General features: G+C 37.3%; 1 protein-coding gene across 2 annotated transcripts in view; it reads left to right on the forward strand.

The window, feature by feature from the left end:
- GPATCH2 (G-patch domain containing 2) overlaps positions 1-17,404 on the forward strand; it is a 175,000-nt gene that overhangs the window by 109,535 nt on the left and 48,061 nt on the right. For both annotated transcript variants that reach the window (XM_027611701.1, XM_027611702.1), the window contains exon 7: positions 13,426-13,465. In XM_027611701.1, coding sequence (XP_027467502.1) covers positions 13,426-13,465 — 40 coding nt within the window. The remainder of the gene's footprint in view (positions 1-13,425; positions 13,466-17,404) is intronic.

A 17,404-nucleotide genomic window follows, 5' to 3' on the forward strand; every position in this document is an offset into this window, starting at 1 on the left:
GAGAGAGGGAACACAAGCAGGGGGAGTGGGAGAGGGAGAAGCAGGCTTTCCGTTTCCATTGAGCAGGGAGCCCAATGTGGGGCTCAATCCCAGGACCCTGGGATCATGACCTGAGCTGAAGGCAGACACTTAATGACTGAACCACCCAGGCGCCCCCTAAGTATTTTATTATTTTTTATGCTATTATGTACGGGATTGTTTTCATAATTTTTCTTTCTAATAGTTTTTTTGGTAGAAACAACTGATGTATGTGTCTTGATTTTGTATTCTGCAACTTTGCTGATTTTGTTTATTAGTTCTAACAGCTTTTTGTGATAAAGTTTTTAGGGTTTTCTATTTATATATCAAGTCATTTGCAAACAAATATAATTTCACTTTTTCCTTTCTGATTTAGGTGCTTTTTTTTTTCTTGCCTAATTGCTTAGGACAGGGCTTCTAAAACTAAGTTGAATTGAAGTGTTGAGAGGGGGCATCCTTGTCTTGTTCCTGATCTTAGAGGAAAAGCTTTCAATTTCTCACCATTGAGTATGATGCTAGCTGTGGGCTTGTCTATATATATGGCCTTTGCTATGCTGGGGTACATTCCTTGTATAACCAGTTTGTTCAGAGTTTTTATCATGAAAGGATGTTAAATTTTATCAGATGCTTTTTCTGCATCCATTGAGATGATCATATGATTTTTATCCTTCTTTTTGTTAATTTGGTATGTCACATTTATGGATTTGCAGATGTTAAACCATCCTTGCATCCCTGGAATAAATTCCACTTGATCATTATGTGTGATCCTTTTAATGATTTTGGTTTGTTAAGATTTTGTTGAAGATTTTTGCATCTATATTCATCGGGATATTGGCCTATAATTTTCTTGTAGTGTCCTTATCTGGCTTTGGTATCAGAATATAACACTGATCTCACAATGATGCAGTGTGGAAGTATTCCCTCCTTTTTTATTTTTTGGAAGATTTGAGAAGGATATTGTATTAATTCTTTTTTATTTATTTTCAACTTAAAAATTGTATTTGCTTAGAGGCATTAGAATGTCAACAAAACAAAAAAAATGCAGTTTTTTTCTTTTTCTTTTTTTTCTGCAACTACAGAGTGGTACTGAGTTAACAGAACAGTTATTTTGTATTAGCTGCCTCAGAGACAAGGGAAAATGAGAACAGTACCATTCCTATATATAAATTTGTTGTGTGCACCAACAAGAAGCTGCTGTAAATTTCTGTGCCAATTTACAACCCCCATACTGTACCAGGCAAGGCTAGTGGGTATTGAAAATACCAACAGGACAAAGCTATCTAAAGGCACATGTGGTAGTATGTTAACCATACAAAAAAAGACACTGTACAGTTTAAAACCATAACTTACCCAGCCTTACATTTCAATTTTTTTTCTTTAAAAGGAATGAGTTGTGTATAAAGGGCGTTAAGTGCTTTATAGACAAGAAAAGAACAAACCTGTGCTAGAACCAACTTATTCATCATCCTCTTCTTCATCATCTTCTTCCTCTTCATTTTCCTCTTCTTCCATCTTTTTTCTTTATTTTTCAGCCTTGATGACTCCCTTTTTTGCCTCAGCAGGCTCTCCCATAGCTGCTGTCTCCCGTAGGCAGCAGTCTCCTTTTTGTACTTGTCTCCAGCCTTCTCTTCATAAAGCTGTTGTCATCTACTGCAGAGTTATTCCACTTCTGTCCCTGTTTCTTTGCAACGTCACCAATGGATAAGGTGGGATGCTGATTTGGGGGTGATACTCAAAACAAAGCAAGAAAAAGTCCACAAGAGTCCTCTTGAGTGCATTGGGTGAACTTCTTTGGTTTCCCCTTAAGGAGGGATATAAGTTTTCATTTTTCTTTCAACATGGGCCTTTTCCACGTCTTCAATTTTTTTTCCTTTTTTTAAGATTTTATTTATTTTAGAGAAAGAGTGTGTGCAAGCGGGGGGAGGAGCAGAGGAGGAGGGAAAGAATTTCAAGCAGACTCTGCACTGAGTGCAGAGCCTGACATGGGACTCAGTCTTCTGACAGTGAGATCATGACCTGAGCCAAAACCAAGAGTTGGACAGTTAACTGACTGAGCCACCCGGGTGCCCCAATTTTTTTTTTTTTTTTTCATTTTGAAAGACATGGTCTTCTACCTCTCTGAACCCTTCTTAGAAAACTCTGAGAAGCTAACTGAAGTACCCAGATGCTTCTTCTTGTGCTTCTCCTGGAAAGTTTGCACAAGGGATGCATATGATGGAATTTTGCCCCTCAGCTTCTTGGGACCTTCTTTGCCCATGTTTACTTATTTTTCTTCAATGAGGCACAAAGTCATCCAGTGCCTGTCTGGCTCTCACTTGTACCAGAGCTGTCTTTGTGGAGCTCAGTGTACTACAATGGCTATCTATTAGTTCTTCTTTAAATGTTTGGTAGAATTCACCAGTAAAGTCATATGGTCCTGGACTTTTCTTTGTTGGGAGGTTTTGTGATTACTGCTTCAGTCTCCTTACTAGAAATCAGTCTGTTCAGATTTTATAATTATTGTTTGAAGTTGGTAGACTTCTGTATTTCTAGGAATTTATCCATTTCTATAGTATCTAATATGTTGGCATGTCATTGTTTACAGTAGTTTCTTATGATCCTTAGTATTTCTGTGTTACCAGTTGTAATGTCTTCTTTTCATTTCTGATTTTATTTATTTGAGTTTTCTCTTTTTTTTCTTAGCTAAAGCTTTGTCTATCTTTACAAAATCTAGCTTTTAGTTTCATTCATCCAGTTCTATTAACTTTTCTATTTCATTTATTTCCACTCTAATTCTTTCTGCTAGCTTTGGGCTTAGGTTTTTGTTTTTTGTTTTCTATTTATAGTTCCTTAAGGTGTAAAGTTATTTATTTGAGATCATTTTTTCCCCTAATATCCTAATATAGGATTTTATCACTGTAAACTTCCCTCTTAGAACTGCTTTTGCTGTGGTAAGTGTTCACATGCCCATTAAGAACTTCCTCTTTGCTTGCTATAGTCCTATGGACACAAGCCCCATTGGCACTCAGAGCTAGATGTTTTGGGGCCCCATCCAAGGGTGGGAGTCCTAAAAGTTGGGACACTAGTTATGTGTTCCAAACCCTTTGCTCCTCGGGGAGAAGTTGGGAATTTAGGGTTCCCCCTGAGTATATGGTCCAGTGCCAGGGGTGGGATTTATGGTGAAAATGTGTCTCAGCCTTTCCTACCTACTTCAGTGTGGGTTTCTTCTCATCTGCCCAACATGTAGGAGTCACTCAACTAGTTTCTGGATTTCTCTCAGAGAAAATTGTTCCACGTGTAGCTGTACAATTGGTGTGTCCATGGAAAGAGGGAGTTCAGTAGCCTCCTCTGTCACCATCCTCATTCCTAGCGGCCCCTTTCTGGTTAGTGAACGTCAGCAGGAGTTTAAAGTCACAGACTAAAGTCACGAGTGGCCAAGTTGTTTGTTTAGGCGTTAGGGTTCCTTCAAAAATGTAATAGGTTTCAGTTGTGTTTATGGTTGCAATTCCTTACGTGGAAATGCTACTGGCCTTGATGTTCTTTCTATATCCTTACTTAACTTTTAGCTTAAAGGCTTCTGCCCTGAGGCCATGTGAAACAATGACCTCCAGAGGGCAGGTACCTGTCTTTAAGAAACCTCTAGTAAGCGGGTTCACCCTGTTTGTCAGAGAAATCCTACAGAGAGGCACTCTGAGGGAGGTCTAGACCAGAGCCCTAGTCATGGTAGTCATAACCCCATTCAGTCTAGGGTCCATGCCTGCTTCCACATAGGAGTTCCAAACCTGATTTTCCCACCTGTGGTTCCCTAATTATGAGTCTTTCCTTAAACTTGAATTGTAAGCTGTAGGCTGAAAGTACCTCTTTTAGCAAATCTGTATTTTCATCCCTTTCTTTAGGCCTGCCCCTTACCTGGGTAGAGGAAATGAAGAAGGTGCCTTGTAGACCTTCTACAAGTTTCTTTTTGGGAGACACCATAGGATACAGCATTATGGGAATTTTATTTTACACTAATAAATAAGTACACAAGCATATTTTGCACTAGACACACATACACACACACCCAGTCCCAGTTGAGTTACCTGTTAGTTACTAGCCACTTTCTCAGTCAGTTTAAAACTGACACATTTTGCTTCAGTTTGTCTCTTTCATTGTCTTGGGGAGGAAACCCAATATCTGAAATTTTCCTAACATTTCCTTTAAAAGGAGAAGGTATATAGTTTTCGAGGCAAGTGCAGGCATAGTTTAGTTTCCCCAACTTTCTTGTCCAGATAATTAAGTCCACACTTTCATTCAACCTGCTCCCTATTATATAGTCACATACATAAAACTGACTCTTGCTGCCACATTTGGTGTCTCATAATAGAAAAAACAAGGTATTCATACCCTTCGGATATGCAAATAATTTCCAAGGCAATCCTGGTCACCAAGAGTTTTAAGGGAGTCAATTTCCAGATTCCTTTGCATAAATATATACCTCCTTCTTTTCTGAAATCATTAGCCCTGGTTATTTTGCTGATTCTTATTTTTCACAATTGCCTCTCTTCCACTTTGGAAAAAAAAGACACTCCCCCCTCTTCCCCCACCTCCCTGTCCTACTCTTACTTTAGTACATTGTTTCACAGTGTAAAATCCTTTTAGATTCCAAACAGAGGGACATTCCAAATATTGTGCTGATATTGATGTTGACAGATTGACTCTAATGACCAAATCACAAAACCTTTTGCAAATTAGGTAGTTTCTAATTCTTTGTTTTTAGCAGCTGGTAGTTTATTAAAAATACTCCTTAATCTAAAAAGCATTGTGTGATTTTTGGCATAAATCTCTGAAGGAGTTCAATAATCAAATGACTGCTCTAACCAAATTCTTTTTATTTCCACTCACCAATTTATGTGAACAAGGTTTCTGAGCACTCAAATAGATAAAAATAAAAAGTATGAATAGAATTGATGCTAAAGGGTAATATTCATCAATGGCTACACAAACTAGTTTGGGGGAAAAGATTTTTTATGATACCATTCCTAATAAAATTGTATTATTTTATGTTTAGGACTATCAAAATATATTTATGCTAGTTTCATTAATTAAATACTAATGATAACTTTTTCAGATCTTAAATAACTGTTATCAACTAACAGTAGTTATCAGGGTTGACTGACCGATAAATTCATCAAAATAATTTATTAACTCTAGTTTTATAGTCACAGAAATTTAAGAAAATTAGATAGATAGATAGATGAGACACACATTATTGTTGCAGAGGAATATGGCAAGGTTACTGATAAAAGGCTTTCAAGCATAAAAATATATTACATTAGGATAAACTTCTGTGTGACAGTGATATTAGAAATTCATGGAGTTCAAGAACAAAAATAAGCCAGGTAAATTTTCAACTTTTAAAGAAGGAGTTTTCATGGTGTTTTGTTTTGTTTTGTTTTCAAATGCATTGATGGTGGATATCAAATCGGTGATGATACTTGGTTTCCAGTGTGTATATTTAAGAGTGGTGGAATGGTTTTCTTCTAAAATATTAATATATACAATTGAGAGAAAACTAATCTTTTGCAAATATTTAAATTTATGGTGAAAAATTTTAGATTTCCACCTAAAATATGTGAGGAGGGTATTTTCATGACTGCATCAGACAACGTGTACACAAAAATGGTTGAAGACCAGTCTTGTATAGAATGGTTGCAGGAAAAAGTAACAGAATGTTCCACAAATAATGGTTTAAACAAATTGCAGTTTAGTTTACTGACATTACCGGAAGTCTGGAAGTGTAGGCATTTCCAGGGCTATCAAGGAGCCAATGCAGCCTTTAAGGAATCCTTGGTATTTTCCACAGAAGTGCCACCAGCCATTTTCTGCACCTTCTATATTCTCCCTTGACATTTTTATTTCTACTTGATTATAGTATTTATCACATTATTCTCTAGAATATAGTTACTATATACATGCTTCATTTACCTTAGTATAGACCATGAGTTTGCCATGGTTGGAGACTTCATCTTGTTCTTCTTTAAGTTTCTAACAACATGCAGCACAATGCCTTACTCATCAAATCATAGGCTCTGGGGTCAAGGTTATCCAGTTCCCCTACTGACTAGTGAGGAAAGACACACCCCCTTCCTGATAACTTGCACAAAAGCATGGGGAAAGCACAGACTAACCATCCTGTCATCCCTACTGCAGTTTACCTCAAAGCTGTGATAACTTATCCGAAAGAATGGCTAGAAATAGTCATTAAATTACCAAATATTCAGGAACTCCTAATTGGAAGTAAGCAACAAGTACTGCTTTCATTCAATTAACTGTGATTCTTCTAAGTCGATAGGTGTTTTGCTTTAGAAGATCACCTCGAAAACAATGTGATACAGCAGTACTTAAAATAATTTTACTTCATAGAATTTCACGCTTAAAAACAGATTATAATGAATAAGGGAAAAAATATTTTACAGGCTCCAACACAATAATGTTTAGGAATTTCAGTTTTGAAACCATGTGGTTATATGGTCGTGTGGTCAACCAGGTTTTTAGGGTAGGGCAGCCTAGAAATGACCAATCGAAAGAAGCAGGGCTGCTGAGCTGGGAAGTGAAAAAGGATGTTTTCAGAGTTAATAGAAGGAATGCCCAGCAGGGCACTCAATGTGGAAAAGCATACATCACAGAAAGTTTGCAGCTCAGTTTATGAGAGTCGTAGAAGTTGGTCAATAAAAGTTTGAATTGGGGCGCCTGGGTGGCTCAGACGGTTAAGCATCTGCCTTCAGCTCAGGCCATGATATCAGGGTCCTAGGATCGAGCCCCATGTCAGGAGCCCTGCTTGGCAGGGAATCTGCTTCTCCCTCTGCCACTCCCCCTGCTTATCCTTTCTCTCTCTCTCTCTCAAATAAATAAATAAAATCTTTAAAAAAATAAAAGTTTGGATAGTTTCTATAAAAATTGTATCTGAGAATAACTTCAATTATAAAAAAGACTTACTTATAGAAATTTGGTGAACAGCCAACTTTGCTGCACACCTCAGAATATGGAATCTCAGTTTTAAAGGTAAAATAAGATGTGCTCTGTGCAGATATTGAGAAGCCTTGCAGAGTGTCTTAATTATGAAAGTGTGATTGTTAATAAAATAAACCTAACATGTAATAGTCACATATTTGTATTTTGTATAATCTTATATAATTGTATATATATTGTATAGATAGTCCAGTTGTTAATATGTTAGGTCTCTTTGAATAGAAAATATTTAGCCCAGATAAATGAAATATTCATTAACTACAGAAAGGTACACAAAGAGTGACAAGAACCTCAATCCAACTAAAGCAGAGACAGAGAAGAATTTCTGAGAAGAAATAACCATGTTAAGTTTTGAAATTCACATTTAATTATCCTGTTGACTTTCTGAAAATACAAATATGAAAATGAAGAAAATAAAATTAACATATGACTACATTTTTTTTTAAATACTGAAGGCTTCATTTTTGCAGTTACTTTCTATTCACTCTACCACCCTTTCTATACTAACCCTAAATGGTTCCAGAATTTTTCCCTTTTTTCCAATCACTTATGAGATGCCTGTTTTTAAATTGAGTAAATATGATATATTAATTGATTTTTTTAAAGATTTTATTTATTCGTGAGAGACAGAGAGAGAGAGAGGCAGAGGCAGAGGGAGAAGCAGTCTCCCCAAGGAGCAGGGAGCCCCATGCAGGGCTCGATCCCAGGACCCCGGGATCATGACCTGAACCGAAGGCAGATGCTTAACACACTGAGCCACCCAGGCACCCTATTAACTGATTTTTAAAATGATATTTATATTTGCTTTTATTTCATTTTAAAGTATAGGACATTTACCTGAGGCATTATATGTAAATCAAAACTTATTTTAAATGCAAGTGGGTAACTACCTGTAATCCTATGATGAATTCCTTTATAAAGCTAATATTTACACTTTATTTTATCTTTTGTATAAATATCGAGTTTGCTTAAAGCAAGATTTGCCTGGATTAAAGGTTAGTTCATTGGGAATACTTTCATACTTTGAAATTTAGCATCTATTGCTTTATAAAAGTAAAAGTGGCTTTAACTTTAGATTGAGATAAATAAAATATACTGGATATATATATACTCCTCTGATTTACTGTGATTCTCTTGGGAAGTCGTTTTAGCTTACAAGTATCTTAATTTTTATCTCTGGAATAAGGATAAGAACAGTCTTTTATGTAAGATATTTTTATAAGGTACTTATGTAAAATACAGAAAAATTATTAAACTAGGTGTAAAACATTTTAGGATGATGATGTTAATGTTTCATTTGGATAGCATATTGTATTTTCCAGAGTATTTTCATATGCTCCACTACAGTGTTTTTACTGCCTCTCTGAAGCAGTCATAACACCCCCATTTTATAGATAATTTGACTTTTGGAAAGTCACATGGTATATTTTATTCAACCAAAAGTCAATAAAAAAAAAAAAAAAACAGTGTAATCAGCATCTATTATGTATGATAACATGCTAAAACTGTTGGGAGAACCTGTAAATATTACGCATGAACACTAGTGTATCTACTGACATTTGGGAATAAATAGGTAGTTATTACAAAAATTCACAGAATAAAAGTTCACATATTACTGTATTCCACTGTGTACTATAGGAGAAGAAAATGAATATTTATTCTAAACACCTCCTCTATTCCAGGTTCTTAGCCTTGTTTAAGCTTCCCAAGGCTGTAAGAGAAGTGGGATTAATTTTATTGTATAGATGAGGAAGAAGCCAAATATAATGGAAAAACTCAGATTTTTCCCTCCTACTTTTCCCTCTCCTATATGTCTTTTTTTTTTAAGATTTTATTTATTTATTAGAGAGAGAGAGACAGAGATAGCAAGAGACAGCACGAGTGGGAAGGAGAGGGAGAAGCAGCCTTCCCCCCCAAGCAGAGAGCCTGATGTGGGGCCCAGTCCTAGAACCCTGGGATCATGACCTGAGCTGAGGGCAGACATTTAATACACTGAAACAGCTACACGCCCCTCCTGTGTGTCTTCTTTAACACTCATACAGAACACTTCATTTCTGACACTGGCTTTTCCTCACGACAACAAGCAAATCTCCAGGACACCAACTGGCTGTCCTGCTTCAACTCAGTTTTGCCACTAGGTACCCAGAGATAGCATCAGATGGCACAGGGTTGTGGGTTGTGGGCTGAGTCCTGCGAGACTGCCCTGCCCCCTAATGCCCCACATCTCCAGATGCCCCTACCAAGCCCAGGCTGTTACCTGTGCTTCTGACCCACCAGATACAAATTGGAGGTTCCATCGACTGCCTCCACCTTAGGACACCAATTGGACTTTGGCTATAAATCAGAGGTCCCCACATCACATCACCCTCCTTGAGTTTATTTAATTTGCTCACAGAATTCAGAGAAATGTTTTACTTACTAGATTACCAGTTTATTAGAAAAGAATGTAACTCAGCAACAGCCAGATGGAAGAGATACACTGGGCCAGGTATGGGAGCGGGGGTGTGGGGCTTTCACGTCCTATCCAGATATATGCCACTGTCCCTGCCTCTTCACCTCTTCCCTTGTCTGGAAACTTTTTGAACCTTGCCTTTTTGGATTGTTATGGAAGCTTTATTACATAGGCATGATTGATTAAATCACTGGCCTTGAGGATTGATTCAACCTCCAGCCCTCTCCCCTCCCCAGAGGTCAGGAATTGGGACCGAAAAATCCAACCCCCTAATCACCTAGTTGGCTCCCCTGGCAACTAGCTCCCAGCCTCAGGTAAAGTCCAAAAGCCATCTCATTAACATAACAATGTGTCACTCTCAACCCTTGGAAATTCCAAGGGTTTTGGGAGCTGTGAGCCAGGAACCATGGAATAAGACCAGATATATCTGAGAAATACATTTTGATCATCTGAATAACGAAATATATATTTTTCCTCTAAAACCCAGTATTGCACCCACACTCAGAAAATAAAAGTAATTTGTCACAGTTCACCTAGCTAGGAAGTGCCGGCGCCTGTGTTCAAACTTAGATCTTTCAGATTCTAAAACCCATGATTTAGCAAGCACACCAGTCTGAACCTCCTGGATTTACCTTTGCAGTTTAAAAAAAGAAATGAAGGCTCCCTTGAGCATAGTTGAAGCATAGTTTTAGAATTGACTTTTTGTTTCATGGGGAAAAAAAATGAATGAATGAGGAGTGTCTTTACATCCTGGTCTTCTGGTCCACAGAACATGAGACCCCAAGAGAATCTGGAAGACCACTTAAGCCAGTGCTGTTATTCTTCTCAGTTCGTAGAATCACTTGGTGCCTCTAGTTGTTAAAACTCTGCCCTATATCTCAAGTCATTCATTTATCCATCCATTCAGAAAATATCTGTGAGGGCCTACTATGTGCTGGGTGGTCGGTCTGTAGTAATGAGCAAGACAGCATCGCTGTTCTCATGGCGCACCCTAATAGAGAAAATAGACACACACATTAAGTGTGTACTTGTATACTGACATACAAATGCATTATTATATAGTGAGCTAAGTACTCTAAAAGAGAACTTTTTTAAATAAAGATTTATTATTTATTGTAGAGAAAGAGACAGAGAGTGCGAGTGGGAGAGGCGGGGGGAGAGGGAGAGACTCTCAAGCAGACTCAACGTTGAGCACAGAGCCCACCATGGGGCTTGATCTCACAACCATGAGATTGTGACCTGAGCCAAAACCAAGAGTCGGAGGCTTACCCGACTGCGCCACCCAAGTGCCCCTCTCAAAGAGAACTTAAAAAAAAAAAAAAAGAATTTGAACTAAACATGGAGATAAGGAAGGCTTCCTTAAGGACCACAAGCCCGAGATGAAACGTCCAAGAATTAAGGGAATAGTGACGAGAAGAGCATTTCAAGCAGAGAGAATAGCTCTGTGTTCAGACAACGAAAGGAATGCTAGTGAGTAAGCACAGAATGTGAAAGAGGGAGTATTCGGTGAGACAGGAGGAAGGTAAGCAAGGACTGATGATGCTAAGCCTGGTGGGCCATTTAGGGATCCTTTCTCCTACGAGCAGTGGAAAGCAGTGGAAAGCCCCGTCAGACTTCAGTTTCCGTTTGTTTATTTGTTTGCTTGAGGTAAGGGTGTAAATAACTAAATATTCAAAATTTGAATTTCAAAGCAGCAATCTAGCTCTGCAGTATGATAAATGGATTCAAGTTAGTAGGTACAAGAAAAGTTGTAATTTGCTGATGGTTTGAATATGAAAAAGAAAGGTGTCCAAGCTGAGTTTAGTCGTCCACTGGAAGGTTGGTGCTGCCATTCACTGGGCTAGTGAACTAGCTAGATGAAGACTCGATTTGTAACAAAAAGAATATTAGTGGTATTTATGTATTTGTTAAAAAGCATAGTAAGCCCAGGGGCGCCTGGGTGGCTCAGTCGGTTAAGCGTCCAACTCTTGATTTCGGCTCAGGTCAAGATTTCAGGATCGTGAGATGGAGCCCTGTGTTGGGCTGGTTAGGATTCTCTCCCTCCCTCTCCCTCTCCCTCTGTCCCTCCACACCCCCACTCTTGTGCACGTATGAATGTGTGCGTGCACGTGTGCGTGCACATGCACACTCTCTCTAAAAAATATGTACATATAAATCTGTAGTAAGCCCATTACATGTTAACATATATAGCATATTTTTATGAAAACTAATGACATTTTTCGCCCAAAAAATTAGAACGTGCCATTGTTTGCACAAATCACTTTAATGTCTGGCTTAATAGATGACAGCTTAGATTCATTGCTGCTTCCCCTTCTAACCTGTGGTGAGATGTTTTGGTTGAAGCATATGAAGAAAATCCAGCCTCACACAGATACATAGTAGATAAGAAAAGGAAGGAGTATTTTAATAGCCTTTTCATTTCAGATCATTGTGGATATTCTTTGATACGATACTAAAACAACAAAGAGTGGCTGTTTCTCAAAAGTTAATTATAATGTGTAATCTGAAAACATAATCAATGATTTTTTTTTCTGTTCTATTAAATCTGCTCTTCTGTCTTGAACTCTGAATGGATCACTTACACATCATGATTTAGTAAATCATACATTGGTCATATAAAGGCACAATCCATAGCAGGGGAGAAATAAATATTAGTCAAGTTGTCTGGGTAACTGCAGTAAATAGTTTGTTTCTAGTTGGTAATCAGTCGAGATGTCATTTACAGATACCAAAAGTGTCCATTCCACATCAAGGTAGAATGTGACCTGCCAAAGAGCATCACCGTCTATGAGCTTGAGAAGTGTTCCAGTAAGAGCAGAGACAAATCCTGTTAATGTAGGGGCTGTTTATTCCCAGGTGTTAGTACCACAGAGGCTAGAGATTACATAGAAGTCTTAGGAAATCTGCCCTTTTAATGTGTCTTGTCCTTCTGCAGTATGGTATGGTGGATGCACACCGTGGGCAAATAGCCTAATGTCTGTGCCTCATTTCTGCACCTGGAATATGAGAATAACCTTATAAGAGTTTAATGAGGATAGGAAATAATACACTGTCATGTGTCAAAAGAGTGCTTGGTAAATACAAGTACTCAATATTATTGTTCTTGAAAAAACAAATAACATTAATAATAACATTGGTATCATTCTCTGTGGGCTTTTAGTGGTTTATTTGCGACAGCGTTTCTATTTCCTATTCCTTGATGTTTATTAGTCGTTTTAATGCAGAATACTGCCAAAGGACTAGGCACACAGCTAATCACAACTCCCCAGTTGTGAAGTTGGAAAGGTATCCCCAGATGGGTCACTACTGAGGATCCAAGGAGCAGCTGAAGCGTTGTGGGTGGGTCATTCCGGGCAAGGACAACACGAGAAGGGAAGGCGTCAACTGTGCAGCGACTTCTATATTTTGAATGTTGTTGTTGAACTTGTTCTCAGCCAAGCCAAGTTGTTATCACAATGGAAGGAACAGGTTCAAGGTACCTACCTCCAGCTGATGCTCCAGAATTCACATCAAGGGCTTTGTGTGATTGTTCCTGGGGGCATAGCCAGAGGATATAATATTCTGGTATTTTTAATGTTTTTTAAAACTCCAGCAATCCAAAGGTCATAATTTGTTGTAACGATGCTATAATTAAGTTGTGGTAAATGATAACATTTGAAGATTTCATAACCAGAATTGATTCATAAAATGAATACAGTCCCAGCAGTTTATGTTAACATAATTAAATGGAAATGTAATTCTAACTGAGTTTGCTTATTAAATTGAAAATTACTGGTTATGAGCACTCTTACAATTCTGTCAAAATTGGTGTAAGTCTAGAATTACATGAAACATCCATTAAAATAAAGCATATTTAAGGCTCCATTGCTGGTGGCGAATACATTTCTTAAAGCACATGCAGACTGATCATGTGAGAGCATGTGCTTTTAGTTAGGTTCATGCTAACTCCTTTTCTCTTTCCTCTGCAGCCATTGGTTTAGCCCTGGCGCTAGGACAGAGCATGGCCAGGTAAGGAACATTCTAATCCAAAAGGAAGTTTCTTAGTCTCTTTCAAGTATTTAACTATCTCCCTTCAAGGTAGTAGATCAGCTCTATGAGAAAAGATATAAATCCCAGCTTATTTAAAAAGGAGTTGATGGTGCCTGTGCTTAATATACTGACCAAATGAATCATCCTCAGTAATCATCAGAATGCTCCCTTACCACCACCTTCCCCTGTCATGAATGTCACCTCCACAGAAAGGCTGTGGGATTCACTTGTTTATAGGACTTCACAATTTATATTTGTTTTTCACAAAGTTAAGGTAGCAAGATAGGACATATACTGAAAAAATTGATTTGTATTAAATAACCAGCAAAAGAATATTTTTATTTTTGAAGTTTAGAAGGTGGTAATAGTTTCTTACAAGTTTATGTTATATTTTTCCATTTTTTTTTTATTGCTCACTAGTATACATGGCAGCACAATGATTAGTCACCTTTACAAGGACTTGACATTCATTTTAGTGACCTTTACATATAAAATGAGTACTTTCTTTCTTTTTCCCTTGAATGTATTAGTTTTCTCTCCGCAGCATGCTATGGTAATTTAGGTCTTAAGTTTTTAATAAGTTTTAAAGCATATGCATTTTAGACTTGGCATCCTTGTTGATTTTTTTCATTATGAGTTATAAAAGTTGTTAAGTGGGCCAAAAATATGGTATGTAAGAAATACCTTTACATACATGAGAATGAAAAACCTCATATCCACAGGGATCATTTTCTGCAAAGTATAGGTAGGTAGGTAGGTAGGTAGGGAAAGAGGGGGCTGTACTTTGTAATGGTAATTGGTAACATTGATATATTCGTGATGTTTTATTTCTTAAGCTGAGCCACAATTGGTTGTGTATACCATAGTTCCTTTTACTTATAAAAGGAAGGTGCCAAATACTTCACTATAAATTATACTAATTTCTTAATATGCATGAGCCTAGTTAAAGAAAAATATCACGTAAATTCAGCTTTAATGGTATTTTGTAAACTTGCCCTTTTCCATAAGAGTGATTTTCCCCTTTAAAGATACTTCTCACATTAATAAAATAATATGGACCATTATTTCTAAAGAATAGATTATCCCAAAATACAATTTTTTAAAGCTCCTTTCCTACCCTTTAGAAATACTAAAGTAATGTTATAAAGTTGTCTTTCATATCACAGTATAACTGCTTGCTTCCAGCCAAGCTTTTTTTTCCTGAAGTTAACAATCAACCAATGCTAATATCAAAAAGAGAAGAAAGTTGAGCAATTCCTTATTGTTTTTAATTTTCGAAATCTTTCTGACCAATTTTTGAATCTGCCTTTTGTTTAAACTTTGATACATGATTTCAGATTTCTGTCTTTAATGTAGGTCATTAACTAATGAGTACAGTTGATTCCTGTTATCTACAGTAGCTATGTTCTATAAAGTCGATGTGAACACTAAAGTAGCAAATACCAAAACACTGCTCCTAGGGAAATATATGATTAGGTTCCTGAGAGGTCACAGCATTTTCATTTCCTGATCAATACATATTCTTGTTTGATGTGTGTTTATGTTTAATGATACCTTATTTAATACATATGTCATTGATTCTGAATACCTGAAGAAAGCTTGTTTAATGCACGTATTTTCTCTGTAAGGTCCCTGACAGTCTTGCACTTAGGAACACTTCAGCACCTCAGCTTTATACTTGGGGGCCATTTTAAATGATAAAATCAAAAAGGAGAACACAAAAATGCAAAAAAACATAGCACTAAACAGACTACAATAAAAGATACTTGTTTATACTATGAGCGCTGATACACGAAGCAAAGGATTGCCTTGTCAGGCCTCAGCTGAGAGCGTTCAGAACCGCTGACCCAAATTTTTACCACTCTGCGCATGTCTGTGAAGGACTGCAAAAGTGCCAGAAGTATTGATCTTGGCAGTACAAAGAAATTTTAACAAATAGGCATATTGTAAATATGGAATCCGTGAATACTGAGGAATGACCATACCTGGGTGTACATACACAAACCACACAGAGACCATTTACCTTTTGAGAGATACAAATTTCTTAATTCCATGCAAATCTAACTCTAGCACAGTAAACTTTGCTAAATAAATCTCAGTGCAAGTGATAAAATGCAAAACTGTGAAGAAATGTAAAATCCTCCACTATGTTGTTGAATGAATGACTGTTAGCATGCATGCACACCTTTTCTTTTTCCCATACCAACTTAGCAACATAAGGAAAGGATAACATTACTGCCACTTTTTTTGAAATCCCACCCCTTTCCACTTCCCCTGCCTTGCAGTTCCTCTTTCTGTTCTTTAGTGCTCTATCCCATATCCATTGACAGCATGTGTACTTCTCACTCTTTTATTACACATTCAGTAAATAACTATTATTCATCAGCCATTTTCTATCAGATACTCTCTATGAAAGAGGACATTTAGAAAAACAATGTAGCTTTTCCCCTGTGGTGGTTATAATCTGGGGCAGAAAAGCAATAATGACACAGTATGTTGTAAAATGTTTGAGAAAACCACAGAGAGGGCAGTTATAAAGGCCCCAGAAGAGAAATAAAGTCAGTTCAGAAATGGAAGGAAGGAGAGACAGTTATGTGAAGCATCATTGCGGGGGGGGGGGGTCTTACTTAATTCTCATTTTTCCTCTTTGAAAATCTAATGATTTGACATTTTGACTGAATTCACAAGTATCTTAAGGAATCATAGACAACAGTTTAGATATCACTTAGTTGTCCCTTTAGGGTGAGGACACCGAGAACCCACGTGTGAGGAGACTTAAAATTCTTCTGTAGACGTTTGAGAAATTATTGAGAAGTGGCTGCTAACAGAAATACTCCTGAGCAAATGCCTCTGAGTATCAGGTGGTAAAGTGAGGATTGCTGGGGAAGAATTCTTCTCTTGGCTTCTCTTGTGTTAGGGATTTTAAACTTTTAATAATCTTGTAAAAATATTATGAAGAGCCTCAGAAATTCCCAGCTCCCTTTCTGATAGGAAGAACCATCATCCACAAGGAATACTTCTCTTCCTGGTTTAATTCAGTAGTTTTAAAAAATTGTGAACCTTTTGTAAACCTCACATTGTACTAGGTTTTGTGTTTATGAATTTTAATGTAATTCTTATATGAGTCATTTTTTAATATACGTCTGCAGGTCACTAATCAGGGAATTGTGTCTCCGTCTGGCCTAAGTCCAGCAATCTGAAAGTTGGAAGGTAAGAAGCACTTCGCACCATATTCAGAAGTTCTGTTATTAAACAGAGTTGATGTGGTTGAGTCAGAATCTTGAAAATTGACCTCACTTGTGACACTGATAGTAGTCCAAGGAAAGAGAAGAATAATCAGTAAGAAGAGTGAGTAATTTCTCAAAACCTGATGAGCTACTCTCGCTTAGTAGAGCAGAGCTCAAGGATCCTTGTGTCTTTGACCATGAACTCATGACCTGACTCAGCCCCCTACCCCAACCCACCCTACCATCCTTTTTCTTTTTCTTTGGGGCATAGCAGAAATGTGTTGAGAATTTCAAATATAAATATATGTTTTCTATTCTAATAACATTCTGGATTAATTTTTTCTCCTTTGCCCCTTAAAAGATCTAGCCTCCTCTGTTAACTCACTGGATTCATGACCCGTAGATCTGAGTTTGTATTTTTTTATCTTGGTTTGATTTTAAATTTGCAAAGATGCACCTAGATTTATAGTTTTATTGATAAAGTGAGGAAATTTGTGATGGCTTTTTAATATAGAAGTATATGTATTAAATAATTCTGATATTTGTCTCCTTTTATATACAAAGCCCATCAAAACTATAAATTTGAGGAAGAGAAGAAATTCTCATATGAATCTCATAGAAGGAGCTCTACATCAGAGTTCAGAGAAGGCGCTATCTCATTTAAGTTGATCCAAGTGGTAGCCTCTCTGAG

This window comes from Zalophus californianus, chromosome 10 (assembly GCF_009762305.2).
Source record: "Zalophus californianus isolate mZalCal1 chromosome 10, mZalCal1.pri.v2, whole genome shotgun sequence".
Lineage (NCBI taxonomy): Eukaryota > Metazoa > Chordata > Mammalia > Carnivora > Otariidae > Zalophus > Zalophus californianus.